Here is a 25,297-nt window from a genome sequence, read left to right as displayed (position 1 = left end):
CAGCAGAATAAGTAATTACATAAAAATTGTTCCTCCTTCCCTGGATCCTACTCTGGATTTCTCTGGACTCTCTACCTGGCTGAGGCCCTGAGGCCACTCCAAACCATAGAGTTAGTTTGCTTTGTGTGCAACCAGCCGAACGTCCCTGCTTCCTGACCCAGGCGTTTGTCATCCAGGCCCGCCTGTCTGTCTGCAGGCCCCTTTGCCTACTGGAGCACAGATCCTGCAAAAAAAACCTCCAAGGGGCTTACACCCGGCAACTACAAAGTGCATCAGCAACAAGATCCAGGAATTCTGTCACAGCAGAGGATGGAGGTCAGCGGGTCAGCCCAGAGAAGGGCCAGCTCACTGCTCTTCCGGCTCGGTCACTGATTCAGCCGCGGGGAAGAAGGGCAGCAGCGGAGGGGCTGTTTTCTTTTTCTGCCCCAATAAACCTAATTAGGATTGTGAGCGGTGCTGGCGGGAGAGAAATTTCTTCACGCTACACTGTCTGTTTGTGTTTGATTAATGTAAATCTTCCCAAGGCTCTAACCATGCCCCAGGCAACAGAATGGTTGGAACGCTGTTAACAAGTCTCCGTGCAGCTGAATACCAAAGAAAGAAAAAAAGAGGGGGGGAATACTATGAAGGCTTTCCCCCTGTAATAATCTAGTGTTGGTGATGCTGCGTCAACAATTTGCAACAAACACTGCTCTACTAACAGTCACTTCGTACACATTAAGGAGGTTGAGAAGAGAACTTGCAGATACACAGACACGATCAATAGCAAATATAAGAAGGGGGGGGAGGTAATGTTCTTGTATACTCTTCTTACAATTGATGAGACCCAAACTGTAAATGGTGTGTTACTAGGTCAGTTTAAAGCAGAAGCATGCTGTAGAATTCATAGTACACAAAAAGTCACATGATCTCAACATCACACACAGCTCTCAAGCCCAAATCAAGATAGGAGACCCAACATGCAAATCTTTAAAAAGGAGAAATTAAATCTGAAAATCTAATACACTAATACTGAGCTTGGATAATGTCACTGACTCTTAAGATCCTCTCAAAGGAGTAGGAACTAATCCAAGTAGTTCCAAAATCTTACCCATTCTTCATTTACCGCTGGAAATGTACATATGTGGTGTGGGAGGGGGCCCACAGGTTATAGCATATTGAACTATGATCTAGGAGACCCAGGTTTAAATTTAAGGTCAGTTGTAAACTGGATGGCACTGGAGCCTCTCTATACAACTCAAGCTAGCTAACAGGTGCAGAAAAGAGCAACCAAAATGATTAAGGGACTGGAGCAACTGCCCTATGATTGGTTAAAATGCTTAGGGCTATTTAGCTTGGAAAGAAGGCGGCTGAAGGGAGCTATGATAGAGGTCTCTAAAATTATGCATGGTCTGGAGAGAGTGGACAGGGAGAAGTTTTTCTCCCTCTCCCAAAATACTAGAACGTGGGGTCATCTGCTGAAGCTGGAGGGTGAGAGATTCAAAACAGATAAAAGGAAGTATTTTTTTCACACAACGCATAGTTAAATTGTGGAACTCCCTGCCCCTAAATGTGGTGATGGCTGCAAACTTGGAAGCCTTTAAGAGGGGAGTGGACATGTTCATGGAGGAAAGGGGTATTCATGGCTACTAGTTAAAACGGATACTAGTCATGATGCATATGTATTCTCTCCAGGATCAGAGGAGCATGCCTATTATCTTAGGTGCTGTGGAACATAGGCAGGATGGTGCTGCTGCAGTTGTCTTGTTTGGGGGCTTCCTAGAAGCACCTGGTTGGCCACTGTGTGAACAGACTGCTGGATTTGATGGGTCTTGGTCTGATCCAGCAGGGCTTTCCTTATGTTCTAACATATCTTTATATCACACAAGCAGGGGGCTGCAGCTTCTTCATTCCAAACCTTTATAGAAAGTTCCTATGCGTAGATGCAGGAACCATGACAGAGAGGCATGATGAAGTAGAGGAACTGAAACCAATTCTGGAAGGAGATCAGTTCCTTATCTTTATATTTCTCTTATATACTGAGTAACCACATCACTTCGGTTCCCCTAGTTATAAGCAGGTTAACTACTGCTTCTTTTTAGGAGTTCTCTGGGGAATTAATGGAATTTCCACCAACATTAATCTGCCTTCACTTTAAAATATTTCTATATCATCAAGCCTTTTAAGTATTGATTTTGCCTGGTTTTAGCCATATCAATATCGCCATGATGCTTTGTTAGCCACCCCAGGTACAATGCAGCAAAACACAGAATAACATTTTAAGTAATATAATGATTTTTAAATATCCCATGCTTAAGGATAATGGAGCTCTCAAAACATTACTAGTCTTCCACTTATCAAACTATAATTAGTCCCTCAGTCTACAAAAAGATTTTGCATTGTTACTGCACAGTCATTGCAGGTCCCATGAAATACCATATACGCTCCTATCCAGACCACACTCAATATCAGCTTCCCAAAAGTAGATTACTGAACCACAAATCCTAAAACGCCACATCATGGCTATGAATAGCCATATTGCCTGAAAAAAAACCAAATAGATGAAGAAACTTGAGCAATTTAATGAACCTTAGTGGCAACTCTTAAGGAAAAGATCCAGACTGAACCTGTCTGCAGACAAGTAGGAATGAGCCTAACAAGAGAACTCAGCATGATTGTCAGGTGATACTCATGTTAGGAGGCTACACCTAAGCAAGCTATAAAAGAGGAAGAGGAAATATCAGCAAGGAAGCTTCCTTGGGGCTTTATTGGAGACATGGAGCTCCTGGAAGCTATTGCTGCTTTAAGAAGCCCCCAGTGACTAAATGAACGTGAGGAACCTTTTTTTATGTATATTGTGGTTTCTTTTCCACAATTAAAGTATATTTATGTTGCCACAGCACCTTGTCTTGTTGAGCTTTTTTTGACCAACCAAATCTATTAGAAAGAACCCTTGCCTCACTCAAGAAAACGGCCTTTGGCACAACACTAATGGCAGTGGAGGAGAAAATGTTATAACAAAGTCAACATTACTAGCCTTATAACGATGGCTTATCTTTACACTTTTATGCACTATGTTTGCACTCTAAAAAGAGTATGCCAAGCGGCTAAAAACAGGTTATAGACAGACTGTCAAGTCAAAGGAAACCTAAGTGATTTTAATTCTTTGGAAATTGCAAGTCGTCGAGGCATACAGTGAGTTATCTTGAATACAATGGATGCTCATTGAAATATACCAACTACCAGGAAATGGTGTTAAAAATCCAGACAATTATTGCAATATATTTCCAACGTTGTGTCCTTTCCTTTGCTATCTCTATCCTGGTGTCTGTCCCTCACATCCAGTTCTGCATTTGCCTTTCCCTCTCACATCCTTTGCAGATAAATGAACTTCTGCTTGCATACTAGAGGCGGATCCCTGTAAGAACAAATGATGTAAACGGGATCTTGTTAAAACGACAACAGAAGCTGTTCTCCTGCTGGTTAGAACACGATATGGTAAATATTTATGTGGAATTCACAGACCTTTACCCCAAATAAGGAGACAGGCATGGGAAATGAGCAGCTTCCCAGAGCCACCACAGCGGATATGGAGAAGTCCCCAAGGAACAGAATCCTCATCACTGACAGAAGCTGCAGGGATGTACACTGCTGGATCTGAATAAAAAGCTCCTGGTTTCCTTTCTGCAAGGCTTTATATTTGTGCTACTGGTTAAAAACTATTTCACAGCATTGAGTCACCGTAGAGAAGATCAGCCTCTCAATGCATCAGGCCAAGACTTACTACTTCGATGCTAACAGTAGTCTTAACATCCAACCATGAGCAATGAATGAATGGCCTGTGTCAAAAACTACAGTAGAAATGTATAACTAAAAATTCAAACAAGAGGCAGATGCCCAGGTCAGGCACTTCCAGCATGCAAAGAGTAACGATGTTGTGTAAGCTGCAGCCTGCATGCAGCACCAGAGGTGCCATCCAGATTCTATACTCCCAATAATTTTGTTGACTTTTGGGGTTCTGACACCCCCACATCCCACCATTGCTTCATCTTTCTTCCCCATACATGTGTGAGGGTCACATAAATTCTACGTACAGTAAGAACAAGGACTGAGAAACCACTTTGGTGACTAGGAAGATAATTTTTCTGGGAAACTGATCATATTTCCAACTTGGGGCAGAAGACTAAGGAGAATGTTGACTAAACAGTGTTAAGTTTTGTTTGTTTGTTTGCCTAGCCTAAACACTATTCACACAAAATGCCTGCTTCCCAAGGCATTCCAGCAACAAGCTCCAGATCAATGGAACCCATAGACCATACAACAATGTATATGCCATAAAGATGGAGACCTGGGGACTGGTCAGTACTGGATGGGAAACCACCAGGAACCCTACATATACTACCATAGCTCCTTGAAGAAAAGAATATAAATGTATGAAATGAAATGCACCAAAAATGCCAGACTCCTCTAGTCAAATACAATTCATGCCAGCATGAATACTTGATTGGGAGGGATTTTCTGTGAATTATTTAATTCAATCTTGGAATACTTACAAAAATAAAAAGCACTAGGAAATCTGAAACAATTAAACAGCCCAATAGCAATCTCACAAACCATTACGACTAACATAACAGTGATATGCAAGGACATCTACCATTCACAGCAATAGAAAACTGAAGGTTAGCAAGGATATTATAACACCACAAATATAAATTTAACACCCCTGCATTTGAGCTCTAGACGTGCATGTGCCAATATCAGAAAACAGCAACAAAGGTGCAAAATTACAAACTACAGTAACTATTCTTTCTCCCACTCTCTGAAAACGCAAACTCATTCTCTAACGCAGCTTGAAATATTCATTTCCCCCCCAAGCATTCCAATGTTCCTCTGCAAAAAGTATGTTTACTCCTAATGCCGAAAAACATGCTAGACATGCTGTGAAAAACATGCGCTGTGTGTATGTAAAGTGCCTTCAAGTCACAGCTGACTTATGGCGACCCCTTTTGGGGTTTTCATGGCAAGAGACTTAACAGAGGTGGTTTGCCAGTGCCTTCCTCTGCACAGCAACCCTGGTATTCCTTGGTGGTCTCCCATCCAAATACTAACCAGGGCTGACCCAGCTTAGCTTCTGAGATCTGACGAGATTAGGCTAGCCTGGACACACAAAAATAATTAAAATTTAGTAACTCACATTAAAAAAAAATGTTAATCATCCCATTCATGGTTTCAAGCATGTCTTGAACTCACAGGGGTTCCAAATCCTGGCAGGAAGGCTACTCTTGGCCCCGTTTTATAGCAAACTGAGACTGAACAACAAGTCATGATCCAAAGACACATAAGCCCATAGCAGAAATGGGATCTGAGCGAACATCCTCATACCAAGAACCCTATTTGCCCTCAGATCACGCAGCTGTACCTTTCAGAGCAATATAAGCAGAAGACTCCAATGGTTCTCAGCCACTTGTAAAACATGAGTCAGTTAGTTACTGTTTGACAATTAAGTTTACATTGTTAATCTTTGGGGTCACTTTGAACACAGTAACTAATGCAATAAGCTGAGAAGTGCCACTTGCCCTCTACAGATCGACGGGAGGAGCTCCTACATTTAGAGGAGGCATTTTAGAAAGCTATAGCATTGATCTGCAAGCCTGCAACCTATTTAAGAGTTTCTCTATCCCTCAGATTTCTAAAACAGAACAAGCTGCAGCTTCAGAGGGTCACTCTATCAGTGCAATCAGAAAGGGAAAACGTGCAACTTAAAAGGTAACAAAAATGGATTTTAATTTATTTGCCACAGGGAGTACACTGCAACAGCAAAGCTAAGCTGCAAAGAATAAGACCGTTGGGCAACTGGTAGCAGCTTGAGTCCTCACACAGCTACTTGGTGGGTGAGCACTATTGTTGGTCTGGACCTACCGACAGAGATTTAAGATCTATAAAGCTAAGAAGGGACAACAATAATGGAACATTTGAATGAAACATGTCAGCCATCCTACCGCAGTGACTGATTTCTCAAACACACCCATCTCACCACTGACATATATTACCAACTTATTCCAACATTATCTGCTGCTAGCTACATGTCATTTTGGAAAGCGAAGTTATCCATACAACTTTGTCCACTGTCCCAACCAACTCTGTCCACTGTCCCAACCAACCACAGGGTTGTATACTGAACAAGTCAGAATGCACCATGTGCCCCATTATCACCATTGTATGCAAGCAGCTCTGTCACCTCCCCTTTTCATGCACATGTATCAATCCAATACTGACACTTCTGTCATATATCATATACACACACACACATTAGGATTTAAGTACAACAATCAGTATCAGCTAAGGCAACAAAATTTGATAAACTCAGTGTTTGTCTACAGTTTTTAACAGGGAAATCCCAGGACCTTTGGAGTACAACCTACCATGTACAGGTTTTTTACCACTGTTACTCTTCAACAGGTTTTCCACTACCAAGGGGGTTTCTGCTTCAGAGAATCAAAGTCTGGGGAAATATTCAGGAGTGCCAAGAACTGGTGGCGCAGAATTTGAGGAAATATTCTACTTTCAACATTATTATTTTTTACCAGAATGCCAAATATAAACCTCTGTCCAAAGCATCAAAATGGCCATGGGTAACTGCAGATGTACTGACGTCAGCACTTGGCCTGCCATGTCTTCTGCAGATGCTCAGTGTGCTGGACAGAAAGTAATAAAGTGGCTTCTGCTCATACATCAGGGCAAAGTTCCATTTGGAGGAAGATGCACAAACACCCATGAAAAAACTCAATAGAGAAACTGCCCATCGTCATCAACGCCACTGTTTCAGCAAACAGCACAGCCGTGGAGTAACTGGTGTAAATATTACAAGAATACCCTCAACACAATCCAGCATCTGAACTGATGCAGGCATCTTACTTGCCCTAGGCAACACCAGCTGCCAATGATGCTTCTATACATAGGCTCTGTAACTAGACCTCCCAGCAAGTTGAAAGTGACTAATTATTAGTTTCCTTAAATGCTCTTTACATCAGACCGGAAGTAAAGACTTTACTTTTCAGGGATACAACAGTAGTAGTCCTGCTCTGATGCCATCCACCAATGACCCAATGCAGCTCTCTTCACCACTCAATTCACGATGTCACAATAGGTATTTTGCTTCATTACTAGCTAGTTTCCTTATTCTGGTTTTTCCTCCTTGCTTGATTTCCAGCAGCTGAATGACACTGAGGTGATCACAATTTCTATTTAAGTAAAGAAGCCCATAGCCAGCATCCAGTGACAGACAACCTTTATTCAGTATATAACTAGCAATAACCACCCAGTGTGTCCTAGAGGAAATCCTCAAAAAGAAAGCATGACTATAATACTGACAGAAAATTTTTTAAAGGTGCCTGGTCTCAGACAGAGCAGTCAGGGAAAAAAAACTGAAGTTTTAAAACTTGGTGGTGTGAGTTCCTACAAAAAAATTCCAATGTAATTTGCTGTACAGCTGTGTGGAGACAGAGCACTGTTTAAGTAGCACAGGAAACACCATAGAGACCTGAAGAAATCATTTCCTTGCAAAGCAAACAAGCAGTACGTAAAGCAAAGATTTTCGAAGTGCTTTTCAGGCACCCCAGTGTTCATGACAATGGAATAAATAAGCAGCAGTGATGAAGAGTTTCCAGCAGCTGTGGAAGCATTAATGGAAAAAAATGGGATTGTTGTTAACTGGCTGTCTTCCAGTTAATGAGACCACAAAGAACAGCAAACTGCCTGTGACTCAAAACCTATTGCAAGGTTACTTCTTAAACCCGGAGCTTAATTATCTGCTGCTTCATCATCAATGATTGAAGAACACTTCTGGAAAAGACAGACCGCCCCCTTCAGAAAGGCTGTTTCAAAAAGCCAAGAATGGGACTTAAAAAAAAAACCACATTCACTCTTCACCTCTGCTTAACACTAGCTGCTACCCAGCCTCAGCAAAACACATCACTGCTAAAGAGTGCCAACCAACTCCAAAAAGCTTAACCCTCTATAGGTGAGCTCTGAATTCTACAGTAGGAGTTCATCTTTTGCCAGCTTCTCATCCAGGAGACTGATCATTTTCCAAAAGTTTCAATTAGGTAAAAGATTATATTGAAAAACCAAGTATTGAAACATCCTTATTAACTGAAGTCCTCGGCAACACCAGACAGAGAGGTAAATGCTTCAAACTTATCACTGCTGAAATCTGAACAGAATTCTTTCTTTCACTTGGCCAACAATGTGTCATAAATGGCTACGAAAGATGTGTGTGGACAGAATAATAACTTCTGTGAAGGTATTTCCTCAGATGGACATTGGTAGTCTTACAAGATTTCCTGGTAGTTGAATGAAGGCACAAGAAGAACTCACTACAGGTAAAATGCATTGCATCCTTGCAAATAAGAACTAGGGTTGCAGGGGAGGAGGATTACTTACAAGGGATGTGGTACCTCCATCCTCCAGTCATAAAAGAAGTTCATTTTGAGTAGAGTTTACTGGTGGCAAAGCAATCCTCTATGGAGGAGCAGTTTGCTGTGCAGGTATAAAAATTGCTCTTATGTCTATAATATTTCTAACCTAAACTGTTATAAAACTATTACATGCTTACACAACATAATATTGGTTAAAACTGCATTGACCTGCGATATCTATCTATCTATCTATCTATCTGCCAGTATCAAAAGTTAGCTTATATGGAGTTTGAGAAGCAGATTTAAAGATGATAAGATGTTTGCATATATCATAACCTTATATAGTTGTCATCTTGGATTATGGCTTTCTACTTAGTTGAATTATTTAGCAATGTATTCATAATATAGTTTCCAGTTCTTTGTAAAATCTTCTCTCGGTTTTTTATTATAAACCCATTTCAGTTATTCATAAACAGTAACTTGTCCTAGAGATGTACTGACAGGCAGAATTGTTATGTCGTGTGGTTTGTATGCCATTTGTTGTATGTTGTTGTAGGTTCTTTAACATGTTGGAAAATAAACATTTTTTTTAATTGCTCTTATGTTAGTGACTTCATAATTTGTTCTCAAAATCAAAGAAATGTATACAACATGCCTCACTATTGCAAAGGTATCTTCTACCTCCACATCATATCGCAGAGACAAGTCTGCCACGTAAACGATACAGAAACTTACCTCTTTTGTTGTCAGAATAAGGTAAACAAAACCATTTTTGCCATTGCTCTAGCTCAGGGGTCTCAAAACTGCGGCTCCAGAGCCGCATGCGGCTCTTTGGCCGGTTGAGTGCGGCTCTCCGAACTTGGTTCAGAGCCCCTGCTCTTGCGCCGGCAGCCGGGCTGCGGAGCCGGCGCGCCTGAGAGAGCGAGAGAGCGGGCGTGCTGTCTTTCCCCCCCCCCACCGTGGAGAATGGCCGGGTCCCCCTTTCCCTTGCCCTCAATGGTTGGGAGGCTAAAGCCTCCCCTCCCCTCTAGCCGCTCGATTGCTGGCCAGGCAGCTCGTTGGTTCTTGCCCCCCCCCCCGCCTATCAGCTGTTGGGCGGGGCGGGCTTCCTTTGGTAGACCTGGCCTCCGGCTGAGTCCCATTGGGAGGCCATGTCTACCCACTGGCTTTCTTGGCAGTAGACCTGGACTCCGAGGAGGGGAAAAAGTCCCCCTTCAGAGGCCAGGTCTACCAATTGGCTTCTATGGGCCTCCGGAGGCCAGGTCTACTGCCAAGAAAGCCAATGGGTAGACCTGGCCTCCCAATGGGACTCAGCCAGAGGCCAGGTCTACCAATAGGCTTTTATGGCGGTAGGCCAGGCCTCCAGACGAGGACTCCGGACGGGGAGGGGGAAATGGCAGGGACTTACAATTTAATTTTTATCAATAAATAAGATCACTATTAAGTATGATATCAAGTTTTATTCAGTGTACCTATAGTTTAATTAAGACTTAAAACTTTAATTAAAGTTTATTAAGTTAATAAACAGTGTACCTACCTATATAGTTTAAGTTTAAGAAATTTGGCTCTCAAAAGAAATCTCAATCGTTGTACTGTTGATATTTGGCTCTTTAGACTAATGAGTTTGCCGACCCCTGCTCTAGCTCTACACTAATTTCTACAAGTCATTTTGGTGGCCCTGAAATTTTAACAGGAGAGAGTAGAGTTTAACTGTCACTGACAAACTGTAGGTACTTTAATTAATCCACTCAACATGGGCCAACAAAACATATTTTGCCAAGTCTATGAAAGCCACACTCTAGATAGTGCCTTCCTCAGCTAGCCAGCAGACACGGAAACACAAACAGCAGCACATGTGGTACCAGCAGCAATCAGATCATCACCCGCAAGAACCACTTCCCCTTCTGAAACCACAACGCCTGCACAGAGTAAACCACACCTTATCATCTTGAACATTTTGACAGACTACAGGAACAGACCACCAGTCTGAGATTTACAATTGCTTGAGATGAAATCTGAGGGATCACCATCAAGCTTAATTCTGGAATTCATATTTACTCTTTCAGACCGTTGGGCAGATGAGTTATGCATCGTTACTGAGTATACTTCTGCTTAATTCCGTTTCTTTGCCATCAATGACTCAAAGTGTTCCATACCACTTTCTAATATAAAAGTAACTATCATCTCCAGCAACTGTCCTCTTACCCAATACAGAGTTATTAGATTTACTGTCCTATTTTTCTGCTGATGAAGAGCAAGAGGAGAAAATCCACTTAGGCAATACAAGTTTTCAAATAGATCGGAACCCTTGGATAAATGTAAAACCAAATTAGCACCCAAGCCATGCTTTTCAATACAATGTCTTCAGTTTCAAGTAGGAAATTGCTATTACAGTTAAATCTCCAACAAATGTTACTAATTACTCAGTCTAGCAGGCATATAGCGCCCATAATGTAGGGCCTCTAAAACAACTTTTTTAAATGGATGCAGATTGACGTGTAATATACTGCTGTGTACACAAGCCATTCTTTACCGTGTGTATATATGATTTGTTTAAATCTTTCCCACCTCATTTTTACTTTATTCTCCTTCAAATTAAGTTTTATCAGACCTGTGTATATTTTAGAGACCAAGACTTCCATCATTATACAACCTTTTACAACTTCTCAACAGCAGTTAAATTACTCACTGCTCTTTCTCAAACAGCAATTTTAAGGGATATAAGAAAGCCAGTGTCATGCAGTAGTTAACGTGTCAGACTAGGATACAGAAGATGCCAGGTTTGAATCTCCACTCTGTCATGGAAGGCTGTTCTGTGACCTTGGGCCAGGCACAGCACTCAGTCTATCCCACCTTACAGGGTTGTTGTGAGGATGAAATGCAGGTGAGGAGAATGACATGCTGCTCTGGATATAAATGAAGTAAATAAGTAATCGGCCGGTATTTCATAATACAAGTCTTTTCTTTGGAGCATTACATCTTGAAAGGAAATCGCTTGTTGTCTTGATGCGAAAAAATCACATTCTAGAAAATCCGTTTGGGCACATTGGTTGTATTGTGCTAAGATTATACACTATTGGGGAAAAGACAAACACTGGCATATATCTAGCCACCCAAGTACATTTTCCTGTGTTCGTTTGCAGTTTTAGTTGGACTTCTGTCTGAATGCAGACAAAGGCTGCCTCTTTGTTGCTCCTTATGGGTCTGTCTGCAGCCTCTGATAGTGGTCATGCCATCTTGTTGAGGCACTTGGAGACAGAAGTATCAGGGGATATGAGTTGGACTCATTCAAATCATTCCTCATGGACCAGACTCAAACAGTTGATCTTGGAGACAGGTTATCCTCAGTTTGAGACCTATTCAGTGCAGTTCCATAGGGGTACCCATCTCCATATCTCCTTATCCAAATCTCCTGGTTGATGCTGTAGAGGTCCCGAATCACTGCGTGTCTGCTGTGCTTAAATGGCTAAGAATGAGCAAACTGAAATGACATACTGACAAGGTGGAGGTATGCTGGCTGGGAAGGCGCAGATCTTGAAAGACATTGTGCTTCCCACTTTTGATGGGGTTCAGCTGACCCTTGTTAAGAGCCTAGGGGTTATACTGGATTAACATTACTGCTGGAGAAGCAAATTAACCCAGCTGCAACCCCCCCAAAAAAAAACTTTCTTACGTCTCTGTTTAACTCAGAAGATGGCCCCCTAACCTTGACTCAGCTGATCTGACCACCGGGATCCCTGCCACGGTGACACTGAGACTAGATGACAGTAAAGCACACTATATAGGTCCCCCTTCAAAATCAATTTAGGAGTCTACAGTTGGTGGAGAACTCCAGAGCTCAGTTATTATCAGGAACTAGGTGGAGCATGCATATTATTCACATTCTGCAGTCACTCCATTGGCTGCCCATTGGTAACCAGGTTCAGGCTAAGATATCAGCTATCACATACAAAACCCTTCATGGCTTTGGGCCCTCCTATCTGCACGTTTGCCCCTCCCTCTGTCATCCACCACAATAGTTTTGCTCATCAGCTGTCTGCAGGTGCCACCCTGCTAATGGGTCAAATCAACAACTGGCCCTACATGTGCATTATCTGTTGGGCCCCCCGTTCTATAGAACAGCCTGCTTGATGTGGTGCGGAAGGCTCCCACTCTCCTGGCATTCCACTAACTAGGCAAAATCAAATTATCCAGGAGGGCATTTTTGAAAAGGAAACAGGGCTGTATGGAAACAAACAAGTTTCAGAAAGAAGCTTTGATAAAGTGATAGGGTGAGGAGGCAGACTATACCACTGTATACAGTGCATCCTGGTTGTTATATGTATGATTCTACTACATAATTTCTGAATAACTAAACATGCCATGTTAATGCTTATGCTTTGCTTTCAGCTGTGCTTCAGATTTCTGCAATTCAAATCTTTTTGCATTGTTTATCTGATATCCCATTCCGTTGATTGTTTTTGCCTTACTTTGTGTGATCTGCCTTGAGTTTGAGTGAGAAAGGTGGACAATGAATAATGTAAATAAATAAATTCCTGCAGAGAGTTCCAACTCCAGAAAGCGCATTTCTGGGGTCAAGGGATCAATGTGGCGGAAGAGATGCGCAAATAGATGGGCTAGAGAGAAGAGGGACAAAGGGATAGAATAAAGCCCTTTCCTTAGTGGAGAAGAGCTTGCAGAAGGGGAACAAGGAGCTATTTCACCCTTTTGTCCTTCCTTATTCTAGCCCCCACAACCCTGCCACCCAGGAAGAAGAGTTGGTTTTTATATGCCGACTTTCTCTACCACTTAAAGAAGAATCAAAGCGGCTTACAATCAACTGCCCTTCCCCTCCCCACAACAGACAGACACCCTGCAAGGTAGATGGGGCTGAGAGAGCTTTAAGAGAGCTGTGACTAGCCCAAGGTCACCCAGCTGGCTTCATGGTTAGAGTGGGGAAACAAATCCAGTTCACCAGGGCTGCCAGAAATGGAGAAGAACACAGGGAAACCTCAATGCACTGATGGCTGCAGGGACAGAGAAGAATACAGCAAAACTCGGTGTTCTGTACACAGAGTAGGCAGCAGCATACAGGCCACTACCTACATGATTACTTAACTTAGGCTCCCATCTCAGCCAAAAGTGAGTATCCTCAGATTCTTCCTCAGGTTAATGAGCAGCAATGTGCCTTGATATGGAATCTCCTCACAGCAGCCAAGATACGATTAGCAAGGAAGCGGAGAGCAAAACATAATTCAGAAAGTTCAGAAGAGCTGACTAAGGTCTGGGATATCACGCATATGAAAAAAAGACTGTTTTACAAAGAGGAACAAAGTTGTCCGCCCCAAGATGTGGCTGCCAACCTGGAAGGCTTTAAGAAGGGAGTGGGCATGTCCATGGAGGAGAGGGCTATTCATGGCTACTAGTAAAAATGGATAGTAGTCATGATGCATACCTACTCTCTCCAGAATCAGAGGAGCATGCCTATTATATTAGGTTATATTAGGTGGAACATAGGCAGGATAATCCTGCTGCAGTTGTCTTGTTTGTGGCCTTCCTAGAGGTACCTGGTTGGCCACTGTGTGAACAGACTGCTGGACTTGATGGACCTTGGTCTGATCTGGCATGGCTTTTCTTATGTTATCTTTCTTTCTACAAAAACAAAGCTGGTCCCAAGTGCTAAGACTACAGCACAGAGGAATGGATATGCTCCAAAGAGGGTTTTTACTTTTGATAGCTGGCATGTGGATGAACTTCCAAACACGCAACTTTTTTTGACTTCATACAGTTACACAGTTTAACTTCTACCAATAAATGTGGTGCTCTTGCTAAGATCAGATGCCCCATCTCCAACACTTTTCATTCCAACACTTCTAGTCATCATCTAAAATACTGGTTCAGAGTTCCACAAAAACCTAAACTGCTCTCAGACAACCATTAACTTTCAATTCATCGATATTAAAAGCTATCCAAATATTCTTGTCACGTGACATGACAAAACGGGTTCTCTAAGCAGCAAGTTTGAAGTCCATTTCCTATACAAACAGGAATTCTTTTGGCCAGAACGGGGCACATAAGTGCAGTGAAAACTGCCTGAATAAGTTAAAATTCTCAGCAGCACACAGTTTGTACAGGAGAGGATTAAGCCATTCCAAGCATGCTGCCCTTGCAAAACCACACCTCGTTCGTGTGGTTACAGGCAGGCAGTGAGGCAGTTCCCCCTTTGGCAGTTCGTACATGCCATTTCTTTATCCACACCAGAGGCCCTTCTGGTTAATTCACACCTTGTGCTTCATGCCGCATCCCCCAATGAGATCATAACAGAAGCAATAATTTCGCTGAGCTGTTTAAACAAGTTTAGAGGCTTAAAGTGTATCTCCCAAGTCAGCACATCCTGTTGCAATCCTGAAGAGGACAATGTGTTTCTAACAGAGACAGCAATACTTTGGTCATTAATGGCAGGACACTGAAGGGCAGCAGACAAACATCATGACAGCCCACGCAGATTAGATTATGCAGAAACCAGATATGAACTTGGAGGGGAACCTGAACAGTTCACACAACTACCCCAGCCCATGGACAATACTGCCATGTTTATTTGCACCTGCAAGTCGACAGGAAAAATAACTGCTGCTCTACAGAACACATGGGTACAGGAAAGTCAAATCAAGCAACAGGATGGGACATACAAAATTGTTCACTAAGAAATGGAAGCTGGACATGTTTATAACAGACTGGTTCTTGCTGGATGTGATGATCAGGGATTGGAACAGTATGAGATAGGGATAGGATGGGATATAAAATGAAAATAAAGTGTTTGTTCTAAATTCGTAACACATGATTATATTTCCAGAGTTGTGAAAATGGCAGCAGATAGAATTAATGTGACTACAGCTAAATAAGCTACCAAATCTGCTAGAACAAATTCCCAGAAGATATTTATACGAAGCAAGAATCTTCATATGTTTTTATTTGATGTTTCCAAGGGGTGCAAAGAGAATAAAGCTGTAGCAAAAAAATTAGAAAGTCCCCCTCCCCCCCAAAAAAAACTAAGAAAATGAAAGAATGTTAATAAGAGCAGCACTATATTCCATTAATATTACTTTCTGCAGTGTGTTGAGCTGCTTCTTATAGTTTCCTATTCATAACAAAATGTCTTCCTGTATTTTGTTTTACCTTTGTATTCATAATCCATACTAAATCAACACTTCCTGTGAGTTTGTCTAAAGAGGGTGTCTTGTTTTGCATTTAATTTATTCCTTTACATTATGGTTTATATTATCTTTTCCATTTTGCTGTTTCATGGGTTTATTTTTAGTTAAATTCTAACCACTATACCATGTTGTGGTAGCAAGTAGCCTGGTGGTTGCTGATGGGCCTGGCTTCATGAATCCTCTCTCAAATGCCAAAACAGCCCTGCCTTTGAGAGAGGACTCATGGAGCCTGCCTTTACTGACAGAAGTAAAGACTTGAAGGCTAGCAATACTGTTGTGGTTAGCTAGCAACAGCCCTGAGGGCATTCATTTCTTAAAGCTACAGCCACTGCTTCTATGTATCTTTTTTTAAGATTTCAGATTTTCCTGCAAATCTGGAGCTTTTTTCAGGTTTGTAGAAAGATCTGTCTTGTCTGTTCATGGCCCCAATCTTCAGATTTACATTTCCAGAGATGGGGCCCCATTATTCTGTACACATTGTCATCATATACAACATTATTTTCAAAACTATGTTTACAGTTGTCATGTGACTGATTTTGTCTACATTATGATAACGTATGAGCATTATAATACACTACTGATAAGGTCAATTTTCCACTGTTCTTAAGTTTAACCAATATCCAAATCAGCTAAAAGTCTTAATGCTATAACTGTATGAAGATTTTTACCTAATTCTCTGATGGCAAGAATTAAGAGGCATGCACTTAGATAGCATAAGATGTAGTGGTTTGCAGTTTTCTCCATTCCTAGTACTGTGTATATTTACAGTTTCCTTTGACCAAGGTAAAAACTACAAGCTCGGTCAAAAATGAAATACCAGAAAATGATAGAAAAATGTGTAGACAACTGGGGAAGGCAATGGCAAACCACCCCATAAACATAGTCTGCCTAGTAAATGTTGTGATGTTATGTCACCCCTGGGTCAATTATGACCCAGTGCTTTAACCAGTATTCTAGCAGCCACTATGAGATGTTTTTCTCCCTCTTCATACTGTTAACCAGTATGAAATGTTAAGATCCACTAATTGGTTTATTTCAGGCTGAATCCAAAGGGGATATTCTAGACAGAATGAAAATACTTGATAATATCACTACTGTTCTCAATCTTAAATCCTCTGTAAGCAGTACTAATTCATGTCATAAATAGTTCAACGCAAGGGAAGGTTCCATGTGTTTGGATGTCTCCACCCAAATAATTACAACTCCCACAGCTTTCTTCAAAACCAGAAAATCATGCTCCAGTTTGGTTCTGTCTCCTAGCAGAACAATAAGCCTGCTGATAGCTGTCTAGTTCTGGTAAATGGCAACGACCCTGACTTGCAATTTTTTCTAGAGGCAGGGGAAATGAAAGAACACAGCCTAAGAGCACGCTCATACTAGATTGTTGCTCCCTGGAATACACCTCCATATCAACTGGTGCAGTCTGTAAATATACTACAGATGGGGTTAATACTTAGTACTTCACTTGCAGGTTCTGCTATAAGACAGTCAGTCCTGCATTAAAGAGCTTATACGTAGTGTTCCAACACAGGCTTTCTTGAAATGTGTTCTGTGGTACCCCAGGGGTTCTGCACGATGATGAGTCTTCCTCAATGCAGAGGATGCTCGCTTTGAGCCAGCAGCAAGGCAAAGGCACACCCCATGACTCTGCCTCCCCTTTATGGGCCCCGTCAGAGGAGGCCCATAAAGTCCACCTTACTGCTTATGTTGTACCATTGGCAGAGAAAATGGAGTTGTGTGGAGACAGTCTTCACAACCCTTCTAGATAAAGGGCAGCCACTGCAGAGAAAAGCTGGGGCACTTTGGGCACTCAGGTTTACTGCTGAGGGAACCAACCAACAGGGAGGTATGGAATTTAGAGGGAGATATGGGCAATGGGCACAGCAGTGCCTTAGGTCAGGGGTCCCCAACCTTTTTGACCCTGAGGGCGCCTTTGAAATTCTGGTGGTGGGCACAACCACAGAATGGCTGCTGTGGGAGGTGGGCCACAAAATGGTCACTGTGGGAGACAGTGCCATCCACACACAGAGGAAGTGCAGGTGCAGGGGACAACAGGGGTAAGTTTTAAAAATGTCCTGGGGAAGAGGAGTTGGAGAGAGAATAAAACGAACACTGTGGTGGTAGCTGTTGCCGAAATGTTATTTTAATCTGCACAGCCAATCGGATTTCCAATGGGCAATCAGGAGTCTTGCTGAACAGGAACCCACCTGGCCCCACCCACTTTCTAAAAACACTTGTTGGATGCTGGGAAGGCGTTGGCAGGAGCCATGGCAACCCTAGGCACCATGTTGGGGACCCCTGTCCCATTTTCCCCCTTTGGTTGGGATGTTGCACTTGACTTCCTTTCCTTTCCACTGTCACAAGGACATTACTGGCCCACACCTTCTCCCTTAGTGCCCTCTGCTTTGCTAAATCCGTCTGCCTGTTTTACCTACTGTTGTGCAGCTATGGACAAGGTTAGAGAGGTCTCCTCTGAGGATCTCTGGCCTCAGGGATGGGGGTAGACTGAGAACAATCTGTGCAAAACTGGATTTTCATATTAATCTACAAAGAAACCAGACTGTAGAACACCTAAGAATCCAGATTTCCAGCATAATTCCTGATATTATATTAGTGAAGAAACGAAACAAGTGCTCTCTTCCAATTAAAATATAAAAAATGTTTTAGCTCCAACAACAGTCACCCTGTTATTTTGTTATTAATGTTCTGTTATAAAATTCCCCCCAAGAAATCTAAGAAACATACAAGAAATAAAAATAGAATTCCAAAACTATGCCTCTTTATTTATTTAGGTACCTACTGAATTTTAAATCATGCTATTTTAGGGCTTCTGACACACTGCCAATACTACATTTGGGATCTGCAGCCAAAAGGTTTGGGAAACCCTGTTCCGACAGACATCACAGAAAAAAGCCCAGATCCTTTTGTCTGGGAAGGGCTCCAGCTTGCCATATGCAATAACAAGCATGAGACCTCTCTCCCAGCTAGTGGACCATGCACCACAACCTGCTCCCTCACATCACAGCTCACAAGTAACTGCTGTGCTGCTTTTTGCTTAATGTGTACCATGCACCCGTGGGGAGCAGCACGGCCATGTTCTGAAAGAAGGCAGGCAATACAGGACAGCTTGTCCCCTCTTCTCAGAAAGGAGCTAGATAGTAACCAACACATCTTTCATTACCAGAGTGCAGACACAGTGATGGAAAACACAGGTAAAATCATAGAATTGGAAGGTATCACCAGGGTCATCTAGTCTAACCCCCTGCACAATGCAGGAAATTTGCAACTACCTCCCCCACACACACCCCCAGTGACCCCCTACTCCATGCCCAGAAGATGGCCAAGATGCCCTCCCTCTCATCATCTGCTTAAGGTCATAGAATCAGCATTGCCGACAAATGGCCATCTAACCTCTTCTTAAAAACCTCCATGGAAGGAGAGCTTACCACCTCCCGAGGAAGCCTGTTCCGCTGAGGAACTGCTCTAACTGTTAGAAAATTCTTCCTAATGTCCAGACAGAAACTCTTTTGATTTAATTTCAACCCACTGGTTCTCGTCCGACCTCCTGGGGCAACAGAAAACAACTTGGCACCCTCCTCTATATGACAGCCCTTCAAGTACTTGAAGATGGTTACCACATCACCTCTCAGTGTAAAGAAGAGCTTAACTTAATGACCAGAAACATTTGGCTAATTTGTTTAAAGAGGGCTACCAACACTGATTACCCAAACATGACAATCCATGGAAGCAACAAATCTAGCAAACTTAAACACCTTCAGCTTTTCAGTATGACTGCAGCAATGAAAGCTCTGAATTTCATGGAAAAACCAGTGCACTTTGGAAAGTGATGCCTCATTTTCCATCAACTGAGATGTTTCAGCTACCATGAAGACATACTAACATTTCCTCCCAGCCCAAAAGGAAGTACATCTATGCAAACAAGAATCAGTTGCACATGACAACAGGGCCAAACCAGCAATCAAAAAATCTTGTACATGAATCCTCCTGCCTGCCTACTTCATTGCTATGATAGAGGGGCTTCCGACATGGTTCTAAAAATACATTTAACAGAAAATGAACAAAACAAAGATACAATTCCCTCCAGAATTATTTTACAGCACTTTTGCAACGCCACACAGCAACAGGCTCGAAACACAATGCAATGAATAGTTTCTCTTCAGCTTTGTCTGACTGCACATAAAAAGGGAAGCAGGTACGCACAGGGTTTTTACAGTCACACAATAGCTGATCATTTTTGTTATTTCAGAATCCCATCTAAGTCCTGGCATGCCCAGCAAAGAAAAATAAAAACCTTTATCTCACTCAACCATGTGTCCCCTGTGATAAGTGACAGAACAAATCTGTCTAAAGCCAGCTTGCCTGCTTTCAGCCCATGACAGAAGTACTCTTCTCTCTCTGTGGGTGATGCAATTCCTTATGACCGTGAACTGAGGAATACAGATGTTAAGTCATCCTGTCAACTCAGTGAAAGCCAAGGATGGACCCCAACGGCATTAAAACTACAGAATGTTTTGTTTTTAAACTTAGGAAAAAGGAGACATATTGAAAAGACTGCTATATTGTTTTGATTAAAACAGATTACAGAGCAACAGAACAAACCTAAGAGATACAGGACTTCATATTTTTAACGAGTTTCCTCTATTCTATTTCTCAAGTATTGCTTAAGAGGCAGTAAAGTTAATGGGAAATGAAAAATGTAGACTGTGGAATGGCTTCCCAAAAGACACCATGGTGGGATATTATTAAATTCACTTTAAGAGCCTAGAGAAACATACTAGAAAAATGAACAGGGCACAGAGTTAATATAGTTTAGTTTGTAAGACAGAAGAGAAGCTAAGACAGAGAATCATAATGAAACCAAAGAGTTATGTTTGTCACTGAAATTTGTAGCCATCCACAATGCAAGAGAACTGCAATCCAATTCTGAAAACCACTAGGAATTGGACAAACTATAACCTGCAGGTGTCTAACCACTTGTAGAGCTGGGAATAAAGAATGGAAAGATGATAGAATGATAGAAATGATTCAACATAATCAACCTTAGATAGACTATTGTTTGCAATGTTCTCTAATTCCTAGTCCGACTGCATTGCTCATTGGCAGTCTTTACCCTGTCTGATTGCCTCTGCTTTGAGTCTCAGCGAGAAAGGCGGACTATAACACAAGTAAAATAAACAACATTTTTCAACCAATTAAAATAGAACTACAAAACAACCCCACATGACAGACTTTTTCAAATTCACAGATCTACTTAACATAGCAAAGCACCCACCTTACCCTCAAAACTGAAAGGACTTAATGAACATTCAAAAGGCCAGAGCAGAGTTAGCATTCCACAGTAAACAAATAACTGGTGAAAAAAGCCCTGTCCGTCGCCCCCACCAATCTGTCTTCAGTCAAAGAGGAAACTCTAAGCAAGGCCTCTCCTGAGGATCTTAGTATACAAAGGAGACTGGTTATTTTAACATAAAAATCACCACAGATGAGGTCATCTGCAAACTGAAGAAGGAACAAGTTCAGTTCTGGCCACAGAGTATCCACCTTGGTATTGGATACAAAGCCAAGAGGAAATGAAGAAGAGTTGGTTTCATACCCCAGTTTTCTCTATCTATTAAGAAGTCTCAAACCAGCTTACAATTGCCTTCTCTTCCTGTCCCCAAACAGACACCTTGTGAGGTAGGTGGGGCTGAGAGTTCTGAGAGAACGGTGATTGGCCCAAGGTCACCCAGCAGGCTTCATTTGGAGGAGTGGGGATTCAAACCAGGTTCTCCAGATTAGAGTCCACTGCTCTTAACCACTACACCACGCTGGCTCATCCAGTGGCAGCTCCTAGACTCAGGAGACTTATGCATGGAGGGTTTGAATTTGTACGTTTACTTCAAAGAAAACTTGTGCAGTTGTTTTAAGCGGACGGCAAGTTTATGCCCAGGTTGATCCAACATAGACTGAAGAAACATATACTATGCAAGCAGGCTATAGGAAAACTCCAGGAAGGACCCAAGGTTCATTGCTACTTAGGATATCAAAGATCATGGGAAATAAGGGCAGCAAAACTGAGGTCCAGCTGTTATGCATCACTTGCAAGTAAAACCACATTACAAAGCACCATGTCTGAAACCAACTTGTAGAAAGGATAGGCCTTTAAATTTCTTTCAATAATAAAAAAAAATAACAAGCTATACCAGCTACCAAAATGATGATCAGAATGGTCACCCAGTCGCTACTTTTTCTCATGACACAAAGAAAACTGCTTGGGCTTCTTCTAGGACTTAGGGGCTAGACTCCACCTCGTTTATAAAGTCAGAGCTGAAGAAGGGAGGGACCATGAAAACAACAACCTTATCGCCGTTACAAAGAGAGGGTCTTCTAGGGCAGAGGTCAAGCGAAAAAGTATGAAAAATGGAAGCTCCCCATCATATCAGTCTACATCTGGACTGCAGACAGACAGCAAAGTTTCACCAGCATCAGCAAGTATTTTAGAATGTTCAGGAAAAGGAAGTCTGTGTACTTTTACATTGGCTGTTCCAATATAATACAGACTATGCCTTGTTTCAGCATCAAACAACTCCACCATCATTTCTATATTACCACAACAATCCCAAGTAATGACCACGGTGGTCTATTGGGGGGGGGGGGAGAGATGGAAACAAACAGCGGTATAGTACCCTTCACTGTGATTAAAAGAAACAAACAGCACAAGCAAGCTTCCAAGTTCCCCAGAACTCCTCATCAGGCTAGATGAAAAAAAATGAGAGCAGAGAAGAGAGGAAAAGAGTATGATAATACAGTGGAGGAGGAGCTCCTGGTTTGAACTAGATGGCACTAGGTACAAACCAGATTTCAAGTTGCAAAACAGGACCACTTGCTTTTAAAAATATGAAAATAGGCCCAATTTCTTTTTTAAAATATGAATGCTAGTTATAATTTGGATCTCTTTCAAATTCTAACCAGAACGTGCCTGGTCCCTTGTAAGGCAAAAGCAGAAGAATCTTTACATTAGAAAAGCTGGAGATTCATTCTCGCTGGTGCACTAATACAAGCCAGACGGAGTGGCACATGCTGTAGTTGGGAGCAAGTGACTTCCCTAGCCAGAGTCCCATTGCTAGAGGCTCATAACCTGACAAAGCCTTCTCTCTGACAGCTCACTTCAGTTATTTCCCATAACAAAGATTGCAGATGGACATGTTCACCAAGTAGAAAAATCCAAAACCAGAAGTAGCAGAATACTTTTTATTAAGAACAACCAAAATTTCACATGCCCAGAAATCTTTTTTTCTCTCCCCGCCCCAACCCTTTTAGATGGAGTATTTTTATGCCGCCTGTCTCCCAAGGAGCACAGAACGGCACAAATAGTTCTTTCCTCTTCCACTCCACCCCCACGACACTCCTGGGAGAAAGGGAAGGCTGAGAGAGCATGACTGGGTCAACATCATCAAGCAAGCTTCAAGGCTGAACACGGAATTCAGCTTGGGTCTCCCCAGATCTAATCTGACACCCTAACCAGGATACCACATTGGTTCTCACTCGGCTGGAGATTTCTGGGGAACTCAAAAGCCTGCTCACTACTTTGTAACAGTTTGGTTTGTCATCGTATTCTGCTGTTGATGTTTCTGGATATCTCACGGCACAGCTCCCCCTCCCCATTCCTGTGTTACAGGCTGCAAGGAACTAGTTTTATAACCTGAAATAAACCAAAGGCATAACTGTAGTTCCTTCTGCTGAGGTACCGAAACAGATACACATACACGTCGATATCCTCTAAAAAAAAAAAGTTATGATGGAAAGTGCTTAGGCACATGTTCTACAGAAGAAGAAACCAAAACATCCCCATCACCTGTATACTGTTTTTCTGGAAGAATGAATGCACCAGAAAATGCACAACTCTCCGTATTCAAAATTAAAATATGCTAAACACGCTACACCCACCCCTCATATAAACAGAGGCCTTGCTACAGGCTCAGCACTCTTCAAACTCTCAATTGTAACCAGCTCCAGAATCTCTGGGTTAGGCTCCTGCTCTCTCTGCAACTCAACTGCAAAACAGGTCCTGTGGAACTCTTGCAGTGATCACCATGAGGTCAAACAGGTGGACCAAACTTCACTTTACCTCTTGCATTAAGACAGTGAAATAGGAACTAACCAATTAGGAAAAGTCCTAGAGTACTCACCAGACAAGACAGCTAACATTATTGCTTTCAACATCCTTTTATGTTGGTGTGTTTGAGCTCCACTGTTTAAAGCTATTAGGACTCCTGTGTTTTTACTTTACCTTTGTTACCCCACCTACTGGATCAGAAACACTCAAGTTAAAAAATAAACATATCATATGAAACCTCAGTTCAATGGGCCATTTTACCCTGTACGGCAACAGGACAGATCTCTTAGTTTCCAGTACTGCCTACTTCACCAAGCCACCAGTTTCTGGGGAGGAAAATAGGGTGAGGAAGCAGTGTAATGGAATCCAAAGATAAGAGGCGGAAGCCAGCCGAGGTCCAGGCCTGTGTAGCAGTGGGGATAAAAGAGTGAAGAGAGCCTATCAGTGTTGCATACCAACAACAGATTTCTCCTCTACTGCAAGGATTCGCGCCAGCATCCAATCATGGAGAACCCAGACAAGTTACATATTGCAATACCACAAAGCCATACCAAGAATGACAGAAACTGAGCCTAGCTTCCAGACGACCGAAGAACACAAATAGCTATTTGGTAAACTAACAAGGCAGTGTATTAGACATACTTTCTCACTTGAGCCAGAAAGACGCTTCTACCAAAGTCCAAAACATTTTGCACCCTCAAAAGCAGAAAACTTTTACAAAAATTAAGAGATTTTTCCAACAGGCACTCCTACCTCTTTGACTGAATGCCAGAGATTCGTACACAATACATTCAGAGCAACAGGCTGGAAGCCTTGAAAAAGCATTTGAATTCCATATCTAACAGGGACGGTTTGATTATCAGCAGATCTGAAGTGGCCTTGTCATTTCCAAAAATAAATCCCAACCTTATTTAGCTCAGCCTGTTAACTTTGGCATATTTCACACTGACGAAAGATTAACATGAGAAGTTCCAACCAAGTATTTAACAATTAAATGTGGGGGGTGGGAGGTCACTTAAAACCTTTCTTCATACTAACCTGTCCGTGATTGCGGACTGTGTGCCACTCATTGGAGCCCTTGGCAAGGAGACGATTTTTTAACCAATCTGCATCATACTAGTTAGTTCAATGTATGTCACTGTCACTTTCCCATATACACACAACTCAAGTTCAGAATCTAATTTTACTCCGAAAGGGGTTCAGAAGACGAGTCCAAATGAGAACAAAAACAGCAACCCGGTTCTTCACAGTCACTGAAAAGATCCATCTCAGGGAGAACTTCTGAAAACCCTCAAGGAGCCCCCTCTAGACAAAATCTTCTCCCCACAGGAAATGAGGGAGAAGGCCTTCAGAGGCATGGTTTCCACTGCTTTGCAGGGGGGGGGGGGAGTAAACAACTCAGCTGAAAAGGTGGCGTTGTCCAGACGGTAACTGTCAGGCCGAGGCATCCGCTTCAAGTTGTTTCCGACCCTTGTGTCCAGTGGCTGCAAGTGCAGTAACTTTTCTCAAGTCACAAAGACGTCCCACAGTGAGAAGGAAAGCAATGGGAACAGTTCTTCTTTCCCCCTATGCCCCCCAAAAAACCTTTGACT

The 25,297-nt window shown here is 42.3% G+C and overlaps 1 protein-coding gene across 1 annotated transcript in view; it reads right to left on the bottom strand.

The window, feature by feature from the left end:
• ARHGEF12 (Rho guanine nucleotide exchange factor 12) overlaps positions 1-24,861 on the bottom strand; it is a 122,438-nt gene extending 97,577 nt beyond the window's left edge. The window contains exon 1 of the mRNA XM_056860536.1: positions 24,744-24,861. Within this exon, the coding sequence (XP_056716514.1) occupies positions 24,744-24,775 (32 nt within the window). The 5' untranslated portion in view covers positions 24,776-24,861. The remainder of the gene's footprint in view (positions 1-24,743) is intronic.
• Positions 24,862-25,297: the final 436 nt, after the last annotated feature.

Source organism: Euleptes europaea, chromosome 14 (genome assembly GCF_029931775.1).
Source record: "Euleptes europaea isolate rEulEur1 chromosome 14, rEulEur1.hap1, whole genome shotgun sequence".
In the NCBI taxonomy this organism is placed as follows: domain Eukaryota; kingdom Metazoa; phylum Chordata; class Lepidosauria; order Squamata; family Sphaerodactylidae; genus Euleptes; species Euleptes europaea.
The sequence above is the reverse complement of the archived record's forward strand: the minus strand, read 5'-3'. Positions and strand labels throughout refer to the sequence as shown.